The 12439-nt window shown below is 44.6% G+C and overlaps 1 protein-coding gene across 2 annotated transcripts in view; it reads left to right on the forward strand.

The window, feature by feature from the left end:
* The first annotated feature begins 225 nt into the window (after nt 1-225).
* The window catches only part of LOC102212260 (ephrin type-A receptor 4), a 56284-nt gene continuing 44070 nt past the window's right edge, over nt 226-12439 (forward strand). For both annotated transcript variants that reach the window (XM_005738353.2, XM_013912203.1), the window contains exons 1-3: nt 226-388; nt 2181-2248; nt 4995-5658. In XM_005738353.2, coding sequence (XP_005738410.1) covers nt 292-388; nt 2181-2248; nt 4995-5658 — 829 coding nt within the window. In that variant the 5' untranslated portion in view covers nt 226-291. The remainder of the gene's footprint in view (nt 389-2180; nt 2249-4994; nt 5659-12439) is intronic.

The following is a 12439-nucleotide window of genomic DNA, read 5'->3' on the forward strand; positions in this document are numbered from 1 at the left end:
CCCGTCTCTTCTCTTCCCACCCCCAGTTCTTCTCGTTTCCTATATGGATTGACGGAGTCCGCGTCAGAGCGCACGGAGTGGACCCGCCTCCTGGCTGTGGAGCGCTCGGTGCGTTTCTCTTCCCCCTCTGTCCGCTTCAGACCCATATTCCACTGGGAGAGAGAGAGGAGAGAGAGCGAGGGAGTGAGTGAGAGTGTGTGTGTGAGAGAGTGAGAGAGAGAGACAGCAGGACCTGGGAGAAGAGCACCGAAAGAAAAAGAGGAGAGGGGAAAAAACGCAGCACCGACACAAATGGCACTCATGGCAGGGATTTTGTTCACGGCCACTTTTCTTATTTCTGGGATTTCTACATCTCTTTCTTCGTCACGGATATATCCCCCAAATGAAGGTAAGGTCGCTGGGAGGAAAATTAACTGCGGCGGGACTTCATCCCCGCTCCCCCGCGTCTGTGCGGCTTTTGCGCCGCGGAGGCTCACTTCGCCGAGCCCCAGTAGTTGCGAGTGCGTGGAGCCGCGACGAGTTGGGTCACCTTTACACACTCAGCGGCTTCTGCGGAGCTTTTATGCGAGCGAAACTGGAGTGAGAAGTGCCTGACCGAGCGCGCATCCGTTGTTTTGGAGTCGGACTTGGATCCTGCCAGCTGCGGAAAGCCTGGGAGTACTGATACTTTTGCCCCCTCTCCCCTCCAGCAATACGTGCTGTTTTCTGTAGGACAGTGAAGGAGACATCTGCTCCCCCCCCCCCAAAAAAAAATAAATAAAAATAAAAGTAAATACAATTTAAAAAAGCACTTCGCACAAACGTGTGTCGAAAAAGAGAAACCAAATGAATATACGAGTCAGTTTGGAGACTCGCAAACCACACATCCGACTGACAAAGCAGCTCTTAATCCATCATTTTCAGAAGCATCCGCAGCGATGTCTCCTGCTGTCACTTCGTCATTTAGGGGAAAAAATCCGAATAAATTCTAAAAGTTTAGCTTTCCTGCCTGGCGCATTACATTGACGCCGACACAACAAAATATTTGTCGTCGATTCATTCAAGATTTTTTGCCGATGATGTGTCAGATACACGTTTACTTAAAAAGGATCAAGTGTTAAAATGAGAACTATTTAAATGAAGTGTGGTGTATCTCATCCAAAACATGCGCTCGGAGGTTTTCGGGGCTGCAGTCGCCTGCTCGAGTCCCGGAGCGCAGCGTGTTAGGTCCGCTACAGATGAGGCTCTAACCCACTTTCTACTGTAAACACTAATAAAATCAATACTTAATTTTATTAAAGACGAGCCCATTAGTTGCACATCTGTTCTCTGACGGACTCTTTGGTGTGCGTCTGTTCTGCTCGGCACAGCAAAGCTGTCCGACACAACAAGTCCACAGTTAGAAACCCCGAGCGCCGTTTAGTTGGGACTCAAAAGATTCAAATTTAAAATGAGTCTTCATTGTGCACGATCGTGTATTTCATGTGCCTACGTGCTCGGTTTTTTATTTATTTATTTATTTATTTACAACACATGCAGCTGATTAAGCGTTTTTCCTTTCAGTGGGAATTTAAAAGAAAATTTAAAGGACCGCAAATATGAAAAAAATTTGATCCCTTTTTAAATTATAAATATATGCGTGAATTTTTCTTGTGCGTGATGTTTTACTTTTTTGGAGAAAGTATTGTGTTCGGTTTTCTGTCTGTCACTGTGTTTTTTCCCCTTTTATAAAATGCTTTTTCTTTTTTTAAAATTTTTATTTTAAGTTTACGCACGAGGATTCAGTCAAACGCGTAAAGCCGACGGTGAGCAACCGATAAAATCACGATGTGAAAGGCTCCGGGGGAAACGCGTTTGTCGTTGATAGAAGATCCCTTTGCTTAACGAAAATCAATCAAACCACATCTCTTAGGCACAGCAAGGAATTACGCAGAACAAAGCCTTCACATGTACATCTTTGTAACACTTGCTGGCCCACAGTTTTTACTCCTGAACCATCATCATGAGAAGATTTCCTCAACTACATAAATCGCTTTAAAGCTTTGTGTGTGTGTGTGTGTGTGTTTGTTTTAATCATTTTAAAAAAAAGGAAGCCATTTCTCCTCCTCAGAGTGTAAGGCCTAATTGGATTATATGCCAGTGCTGATGTTGTGTGGACGGTCTGAGACTGCATGCTCACTTCTCTCATTCTTGTTTTCCAGTCACGTTATTGGACTCCAGAGCTGTACAGGGGGAGCTGGGATGGGTCTCCAACCCGACAGAAGGAGGGGTAAGTGCTGCAAAGAAGTGTCCCCTTGTTAGGACGCATGGTCCCCTATTGGGAAAAAATAGAGAGATGATATCCATTGTTGGCAGGAGCTGTAGAGTGATCCGCCAAATAGATACACAGCCCCCTTTGATAAGATTCTGTCCTGGAGAGCATTTTATGGGAATATCTTTGTTGTTGTATTGCGTGTGTGTTGGTGTGTGTGTGTGTTTGTGTGCATCTGGGCTCAGGATTAGATCATTTCACAAAAAAATGAATAAATTTATTTTTTATCTTATATAGAGGCCACCTGTAACCCACCTCGAGACCCACATCGGGTTCAGGAAGCTGCTTTGAGAACCATGGGGTGTGTAAGCACCCCAGTAACCTCACAAGCCCTGTTCCTCTTTCTCTTCTGCTCCCCTCCTCTCCAACCACTCTGTAATGGTCAGATGCGGGGACCGATACTCCAGCGGGCGTCGGGTTTCCTGAATAGACCGTGGATTGAATCGGCCTTTGTGGAGAAACTTTATATCCCTTTCCACCATTGAGTCGAAGCGAAAGCGAGAGGGAGAGGGAGAGGAACTTGGCAGCTGAGAGAGGGTCCTCTGGAATGGATGAATGAGGGGGGGAAAGTGCAGTGGGGTTCAGCTCTTGCCTGCAGTATGACCAGCTACAAAGCAACGGGGAATAGGATCGACAGAATGTGTGATCTCTGGTGGTTCTAATTGGGCTACAGTGGCTCTGGTACGAGAAAGAACAGGGGCCGCAGAGGGCCCCACGATGGCCACAAGTGTTAGATTTTAGTTAAACGTAAGGCACATGCAATGCCTTAACCTAGCCTAAACATGACTGTATAGAAACAGGTAAATATGTATTCAGATGCATGCTGGGAACTAACCCTCACCCTAACTAACCTTTCATAAATAATAAAGTAGGTTTTGATGTTTTAGATAAAATATTCATTTTTTGTCCTCTGATTGTCCAAACCTGGGGGAAAAAACAATTTTCAAAGGCCAAAAAAGAAATAAATAAATACATTTTAAAATTACAAATCGTCAAAGCTTAGAGGTCAGGGTCACTCAAACGACAGAAGGTTAGTGATCGTCAGTCAGAAGTCACTTCTTCCAGTTGTCCTGCTTGCACAAATGTGATGAAAACCACAATTAAGCCTTTTAATGTTTTATGAAAATGAATACAAATTAGCAACCGCCATGTCAGCTAATGAATATGAACCCAGGGGAGCAGGATCTCATCTTGTGCATCTGTTGCGAGCTCTGTTGTCGGCCTCTCTAAATGAACTTGATCGGTGCTGCGCTCCGGTCCTCCCCTCAGCCATTTTATCACAAACAAGTGATTGACAGGGTCCCGGCAGCCGCGCAAAGCCTGCATTCACCCTCTCATTATGACCAATTGGCCTTATTCTCCCTCTTTCTTGCTATCGGCGGGGGGAAAGGTGCAGCGTTATCTCAGCGGTGCTTGATTTCCACAACAAAAGCGGGGCTGAAGCCAGAGAGCAGGAGGGAAATGATAGACATTTTTCTAAATCCTACAGCCACAGCTATGTTTAGCATTATCGTACCACTCTGCTTTGGGGAAATAAGGCTTAAATCCAGATTGTTTATGATAAGGCGTCAAGTAAAATCTGGCAGCCTGACTCACATGTTTCACTTTTTTTTCCTTTTTTGTGCAGTTTTCTAAATGGCTGAAACGACAGCGGCCAAAAGCTTGTCTGCTCTTGTTTACAGCCCAGCTCAGTCAAAGGCTCTATTTAAAACACACGGTAAAAAAAAATCAGAGGCAGCGGGCTGCTCCGAGGCTCTCGAGAAATACTTGCGTTTCCTCAACGGTGCCGTGTAGAGAGAGAAACTTTATTACGAGTTGAACAAACATTCTCCCTGGGTAAAAAATAAGCCAGACCACACCGGGTAATCTGTGCACCCCCCGCGCAAGCTCATACTGACATCAGTGCCAATCATGTATGCAGATGTAGAGCAGGCGCACATTAGATCATTAGCAATCTTCTAATGCCTAGGTGTGTGTTTGTGTGTGTGAGACGAAGATTTTGTGTACAGCTCACCAAGTAATTGAACTGTAGGCATTGCTGAGCCAGAGACCTAATCACATATTTCCTTCATAGTGGAGGAGAAGCAATAAATATTAATATCTTTGCACAACTCTATTAGGTGTCATTCATAAAATATGCATTAATTTAAGCCATCGATGAACTGCTCTGCTTGGCTAAACCAACAAAATGCTCTTTTGCGCTGTATTGCTTGGCGCAAACTGGCACCGTGTAATATGTACTTGGTGCTTAATTGGTTACATATTACACATTGGCAGTTAGGAGAGCTTTTGTCTGGCATTTTCTAGATGTTCTTAATGTTGAACAAATTTTCTTTACAGGTTCCTTTTAGCTGCTGTTTGGAAAATACCATTTTCACAAGCAGATTTAAAGTTTAAACTCTCGTCATCCACCCAGTCATTAGGGAACCACTTAGGGTTAGGTTGCTGAACAAGCACAGTTTAAACTGGAAGATCTAACTTTTCCAATTAGCTCTTCTATGCATTTGGTCCTCTGTTGAACACTTTTAATTTGGGAAAGCTACATACAGGAAAATTCCATATAAAGGGGTAGATTTGAAACTAACTCTAAACCAGTCACTGGTGACCTGGTGGAGATGAATAAAGTTTAAGAATTTCCCTCTGGGATTAATAAAGTCTCTCTGATTCTGATTTTAACATTTTATTATTTGTTTCCTTTCCCCAGTGGGAGGAAGTGAGTATTATGGATGAAAAGAACATCCCCATTCGGACGTACCAGGTGTGCAATGTCATGGAACCCAATCAAAACAACTGGCTCCGCACTGACTGGATCCCCAGAGGAGGTGCCCAGCGAGTCTACATTGAGATTAAGTTCACTCTCCGAGACTGCAATAGTCTCCCGGGTGTCATGGGAACCTGCAAGGAAACCTTCAACCTTTACTACTACGAGTCCAACAACGACAAAGAGCGCTACATCCGAGAGAACCAGTTCGGCAAGATCGATACCATCGCCGCAGATGAGAGCTTCACTCAGGTGGACATTGGCGATCGTATCATGAAGTTGAACACAGAAGTCCGGGATGTGGGAGCCCTGAACCGCAAGGGTTTCTATTTGGCTTTCCAGGATGTTGGGGCGTGCATTGCACTTGTTTCTGTCAGGGTCTTCTATAAGAAATGTCCTTTAGCCGTGCGTAATTTGGCCCAGTTTCCAGATACTATCACTGGAGCTGATACTTCTTCACTTGTGGAAGTTCGTGGTTCATGCGTGGATAACTCAGAGGAGAAGGAGGTGCCCAAGATGTACTGCGGGGCAGACGGCGAGTGGTTGGTGCCCATTGGGAACTGTCTGTGCAACCCTGGATACGAGGAGCGCAATTCAGAATGTCAAGGTAAGGAACTGATATTTGTCTATGGCATTTTTTTGGCTCCTTTCTCGATTTATAGACCACCGTCCCCCCTCTCCTCCAGTCCGTCCCACCCTTACAATATCCTGTCTCTGTCTTTTTGTCTTTATCTCGTGTGTTTTGTTCTCTTTGTTCTTCCCTCTCCGTTGGATGTTTTTATCTCCTTGCTCCCTAGCTCTCTACAGCCTTCTCTCCAGTGTTTAGTTGGGTGATAGAAGCGGAGATGACTGTAAATGGAGTAATTAGTGGGCCCACTGGGAGGTGTTGTGCAGTGGGATGCATCCCAGGAGAATTGGTGACACGGAGAGAGGAGACTAGTGCCCCAACTGGTTTGCACTAACGCTGTGTCTTTCACCCCCCCTAACTGTTCTTTCTCTTATTCCCAATAGAGCCCCAAGCTGTGGAAAAGAGATAGACAGCTTTAGAGGAAGAGAAGGAGAGAGAGAAAAGGGTTTATAATTCCAAGCAGGTATGAGAGGAGTAAAAATACACAGCTGGGAGATGGGGCTGAAATAGTTCTATTTGGTAGGAGAGGAATAGCCCTTTGTGGACAATTATTCTACTCTTGGCTTGCCATGATCCTATACCAGGCAGTTTGATGAGGTTTTAAGGTCAGCGCAGAGTGCTTCCCCCTTCAGACTTTTTAAAATCACAATCATGATAGAGCTTGAAGCCTGTTGGTGAATTTAAAATGATCCTAGGAATGTCAATCAAAAACCCACCAATGGATCATTTCAAATTTCTGTCAGTTTCCAAGCTCTTCATAAATGGCATTTTTGATTGCCTCTGACCCACTTTAACTCCCTTGTTTCATTGCACCCAGTGGTCTGTGGCTTATGGTATACAGTACTGTGATGTTAATAACATCTAGTAGGATTCAGCAGCTGTTTTGTTGATCAGTCTTTTGCCAAGCTGGGGGCACACTTGTAAGCTGGCCAGATGAGCGGATGCCAGTTCTGCCAGGAAAGTTTATTGGTAAACCCCGGTCGTCACCACCCACCAACATCACACAGAAAGCAGTGGGCCGCAGCAGTGAGGGGTCAGAGGCTGGGCACGGGTGATTAACAGGGGGACGGACTACTACACCTCTCCTAATTTACGAGGCAGCCTTTATCTCGGAGGACTAATTGCATGACAAACAGGTCTGGTGATTTAGGGCTACCACTGGCTGCTCGGGGGTGGGGGAAAGGCAAAGGGGTTCAAGTAGTCACAGATGGAGGTTTGTGTGTATAGTTCAGAGTTTATTTGTTGAGCGCACTGTACGATCAGTAAGAATTCTCCTGGAGTGTTGCCACCTCCTCGGGGTTCAGATGGCTCCAGCCAGGTTTCTATATCCAGAGTCAGTTTTAGAGAAGCAGAGAGAGAGAAATCTGCAATCAGTTTACCACAACAACCTCTTATGACTCAGTATGAGAACCCTGATCTCATATTGTATACCATAACTTCCATTTTGTTGCATCATTGGAAATGACTTCTTATCTCTTCCCTTTAATTCTCGTTGAGATAAATAGCTGTTATAGTCATCATAGAAGGCAATAAAGGACTTGGAAGCTTTGATTTTATGTGACTAATGCAGTATTGTAGTGTTTGCCAGCTTGGCACCAGCACTGTTGCTCAAGCCAATATATCCATTTAGTCCCCATATCACTGCATCTGCTTGAGTTTGTTTAAGTTTACAGTGCCAGTACGCCCACTCTATTCACTTTTACCTACAGTTCTACTCTCTTTCTAAATTTCACTTTCAGCTGGATAACATGTGTTGGCTTTATTTTGATTGTGGGTCAGGGACTTTGGGTTAAAAGGTGCTGGTCCTCAAGTGCACAGATGAGCTGGTTAATATTTCCCCATGTGACAGGCTCTGGGGGGGAGGGCCTCCACTTTTCTATGCCCGTGTTGACAAACAGACTTACGCAGAGGTTTGGGGTTTCTTTGTGGTGAGGATGAAATTAAAGGAAACATGAGTTAAGGTGTGATTTTTTTTTTCAGTATTGTTTTGCTGTTTTGAAAATGTGTATGAGAGTGTCAGCCTATGAGGTGGTTTGATAAAGTTCAAACTGTTTTTGTTTAAAAGGTTTTCTTTGGTGCAGTTGTGTGAGTGGTGTGTGTGTGTGTGCTTGTCCTGTGTACGTGCAGGGTTACAAGGGCACCCTGGCCCCTGGTTCCCAGCCCAGGATGAATGGGCTCCCCTCCATCATTGTTTGGGGCAGCAGCGGAGCCGTCTGAGACTGGTGATGTTTGAGGGGGAGAAGGATTTAGAGGGGGAGCTGACAGGGGATGTAGGACTTGTATTCTCTACCCCTGGCAGAGGTCAGGGGTCATCCCCTTCCGCATCCATCTTACTGCAGTGTATGACAGGGTTGGGGATCCAGGATTGATTAAGATGTCAGGGTTTTGACAGCTGTGGTAGGGGGAGTGTGTATGGGTGTCTGTGCCTTAGGTGGACCTAGGGTGACTAGGGTGTATACCCAGGGCCAAGGCAAGAGGGACAACCGGGGCACTGTGGGCCAAGGGGCCCCCTGATCTAAGGAGAGGGGACTGTCTGTTTGTGTTTGGGATCTCGTTCCCTGTTAACCACCTCGCCCACTCTGTGGGGAGGGCGCGGGGGTCAGCTTGTTGTCTCACTCCTCATCTGGTGAGGGAGTCCCTGCTGTTGGAAGTGCGGGAGTGTCTCTGAGGTAATGCAAAGAAGAGATTGGTGGGCACTTTGGCCCATCATGTGTATCATCATGGAGAAATGATAATTGCCCGCTTTTTTCTTGATTAGAAGATTGATCGAAATAACGTTTTTGGCAGTTGTTTTTTCATGAATCAGATTTTAAGTTGTTTCCCTCGAAGCTGCTTCTGTTGTCATGTGTGTTTGTTGGGGATGAGTAGCTTGTTTAAGGTGTGAAGTTGACAGATGCTTCTGACACTGCAGAATGCTTGCACATAGTTGAGCTGTGAAGCTTTCACTCATAACTGCCTCTCATCACAACACAAACAAGTTTCTACTTCTTTGTGAGCTTTCTCTAGAGCCTTATCCTAATCCTAACTATCAAAACTAAATGTTCAACCTTTAGTCTAATTCTGTTGTAAACCCAGTTTTAACGTGATTCCGATTCATCAGCTGTGTGGTCTGTCCCACAGATCAGACAGAAGGCCCTGCCTTGCATGTTTTAAACTGTCAAAGTGTATGAGAGGACATTATATGAACTGAGGCTTACTCTGACCATAATCACTACTTTCCAAAGACCCTAACCCCTTATTTTTTTGTATTTAGGTTTAAATACAAACATGTAATATCGCCCCAAAACCCTGCTTGGATGCATCTTGCATGTGACATCACACAAAGCCAAAAATAGGAAAAACTGTCTGAAACACTGATCACATCATTTAGTATTATTATAGGGTCTTTACCACACAACATAAAGCAACTTGAGGCGATTGCTGTGGTGATTTGGCGCTATGTAAATCAAATTGAATTGGATCAAATTGAATAATCAAAACTTGTGCCATGTTTAATATGAGCATCCACTAATGTAACAGCATATAAAAGACAGAAAATAAGCAAATGCATGGTAAAATCCACTTTAAATTCCATCTGTGCATTTGTGTCCTCTTTAAATCCTGCTTGTGCACGTGTGTGTGTTCAGGACCCGATTGTGATGTCGGTGTGCGATCGGAGCATTTTTGCTTCAGCAGTCTTTGCTGAGCTGGAAACTCTCATTGGTATTGGATTAAGAGGTTTTACGGATGAAGTTTCTCTCCTGTGCTCCGTTCATTATATGTGTGTGTGTGTGTGTGTGTATCTAGGTCTCCCATTCTATCCCTCCCTCTGTTGACAGTGTTAAATATGCGCTTGGGAGCATCATTCTAAATTCACCACGTAATTCTATTTAGCCCGCCGGTCCCGGGTGACTTTAAATCCACAAACTCAGTCCCTTGTTCTCTCCCCCCACCACCACTACTCCAACCCCTGTTTTGCTCCCTTTCTTCCTTCTTTTCTACATATACACAAATTAAGCATTTGCATCTTCCTTTTGGTTGTCTTTTTTTTTCTTTCTGTTCCATGTCTTCTGTCTCTTCAGATTTCCTGTTGCTTCAGCGGCTATTCACAGGCGTTCCTCCTCTTTTCATATGTCTCTTTCTCCTTTCATAGCCCTCCATTTTTACTGCCGAGTTTCTGTAAGCAATTTTCACCCATTCACGCTGTCTTTTTTTCCTCCTTTTCTCTTCTTCTTTTAACCCCCCTTTTCTTCTCTCTGCTCCGGCCGTCGAGGTGGTTAGTGTTTGTCAGCCTGTCTCTGGTGGCAGCAGCAGGAAGTGGGCTGAATAATGAGATTACCTTCGCTGTGGGGAGGGAGGCGGCACACCAAACATCATCACCCGTCACTCTCCCAGCGAACACACATGCGCGAGTGAGACCCGAGAGCGTGCGCACAAACCCCAGTCATCTACATCTTGGGATAAACATTTGCCACACGTATGCTCGTGCAAACAAGCTCTATATATCCAGGCAAATGCATGGAAATAGACGAAGCAGTGAGACGCATGCACGCGCGCACTCGCAATCTTTAGTTTTAATTTCGTGCGCACACAGACCCGCACTCCGAGCAGAGTGCAGCAGAATGGAGGTGAATGTACTCATCACTCTCGCTGCCACCAGAGAGGCTCATTTTGTGCCGCTGAATAGAGACGAGGAACGGAGGCTATTACCAACGGAGAGCAGCAAAGAACAACAGATGCAGAAAGAGAGGACAAAATGTCTCACGAGGAATCCTTCAACTCCTCCTCCCTTCTTCCTCGTTCCTGCTAAAATAATTGCTTAAGGGATTTTTAAATATTCTGCTGTTGTTTTCTTCTGATTAAAAAAAAAAGAAGCAGTCCTCTCAGCTCACACAAATCTTCCCTCTACTTGAATGGTAAAGAAGGGGAGGAGGGAGGTGGGGCGGGGATGCTGGTGGTAATACAGCCATCATTAGTCGAGGTGCTGAAATGCTTTTCCTGCTCAGGCGGCCGTCCTGCCTCTGTGTTTGTTCCCTTCATGGCTCGACACTCATCACCCTTCTCTGTTTCTTCTCGTCGTGCCCTGTTTAAGGCGGGAAGCCACCGGTGATCAAGCATGACCCGGGTTGATAGCTGCAGTACTCCCACAGTGCCAGCTACACCTCAGGGTGTATGACTATGCTGCTACAAGTATCCATGTTTATCCATGTTTTTCCTTCTTTCTTTTTTTTCTTTTTCTATGCAACTTAAGCTCCTCTGTCACAATTTACAGTTGGGCCTCATTTCTGTTTCTAACACCAGCTGGAAGAGAGATCTAGTAACTATATTTAAAATGAGCTAAAGGATTCAATAAATCACCAGGACTGTTTTCTGAAAAAATTATTTAAAGGCGCACTAAATATTGTTGTCATTGGAATAAGATTGATATAAGTGTTTTGAATAGATTTAAATCGAGCGCAGCACTAGGTCAAGCAATTCAAACTCCATTCAGTTTTTATTTATACAGTACCAAATCAAAACAACACTTACCTCAAGGGCTTTATACTGTAAGTAAAGACCCTACAATTATACAGAGAAAACCCCAACAATCAGTTGAATCCCTTAGGGCAAGCACTTGGTGACAGTGGGAAGGAAAAACTCCCTTCCCACTGTCACCAAGAAATCTCCCGGAAAGTGGTGGACTTCTGCTGCGACAGGACAAAGACACACTGTGGAAGAGAGCCAGAGATTAATAATAATTAATGATCATAATAACTAATGATCAAATGCAGAGTGGTGTATATTACACTAAGGTGAAAAAAGTTGAGAGAAGAAGAAACACTCAGTGCATTATGGGAAGCCCTCAGAAGTCTATTACTAAGGGAGGATTCAGGGTCACCTGATCCAGCCCCAACTATAAGCTTTATGAAAAGGAAAGTAGCTACCAGGGGGGCAGATCAGCTGATCTCAGTGCTAACCCACATCAGCTGACTGCTCAATACATTCTACACATATCTTCGGCCAGACTCTCTATGAGCCCACTCTTTCTCCTGCTTTAGCCTCCTGCTGCACATCTGCAAGCAGATTCACAATCCACTTCCTCCTGTCATGCTGCTTCAATCTGTGTCATATCTGTTATCGTCAGGGCTCGCTCTGTTCTGTGCTTTTTGTCTTGCTGCCGCTCTCCCATGACAGAGCACTCCTGCCAAAGACAAGTTACTGCAGACGGAAATCTTTCTTTGATTACAGTGGGTCTGACTGAAAAAGCAACAAGTGTCAAATCGGCTCCATTCGATGCTTTGTTTAGGTTTTTCATTAGGTAGTTTAGCCACACTGGAAAAAATGACAGGTGTTGTTTTAGCTAAATTAATTAGGGAAATTTGGGGACTTCTGTTTTTGGTTGGACACTGTGGTACACAGTGGGAACGAATGATCCACAGAGTACAGAATATACCGTTGCTTCCCTATTAAGGCCACAAATCTCTAACACTGTACAGCAACTGTTGATGAACTTGGACCTGCTTTAAACTTTTGAATAATCTGTTTTTTGTAATGATCTGCTTTTTCAACCTATAATGGAGCATTTAAGCCTTCAGCTCATTTTAATTTCATTGAAATACACTCGATATTGTGAAGACACACTACTTTTCTTAAGTACACTATGTTTGTAACAGTGCAGCTTACATGGTTGTCAGCTGGCATTAACAACATATGGGCCATGAGGATGATAACATTTCTCCTCTCCTCTCCTCTCCTCTCCTTTCCTCTCCTCTCCTCTCCTCTCCTCTCCTCTCCTCTCCTC

This window comes from Pundamilia nyererei, unplaced genomic scaffold (genome assembly GCF_000239375.1).
Source record: "Pundamilia nyererei isolate P.nyererei 1_Seehausen unplaced genomic scaffold, PunNye1.0 scaffold00083, whole genome shotgun sequence".
Lineage (NCBI taxonomy): Eukaryota > Metazoa > Chordata > Actinopteri > Cichliformes > Cichlidae > Pundamilia > Pundamilia nyererei.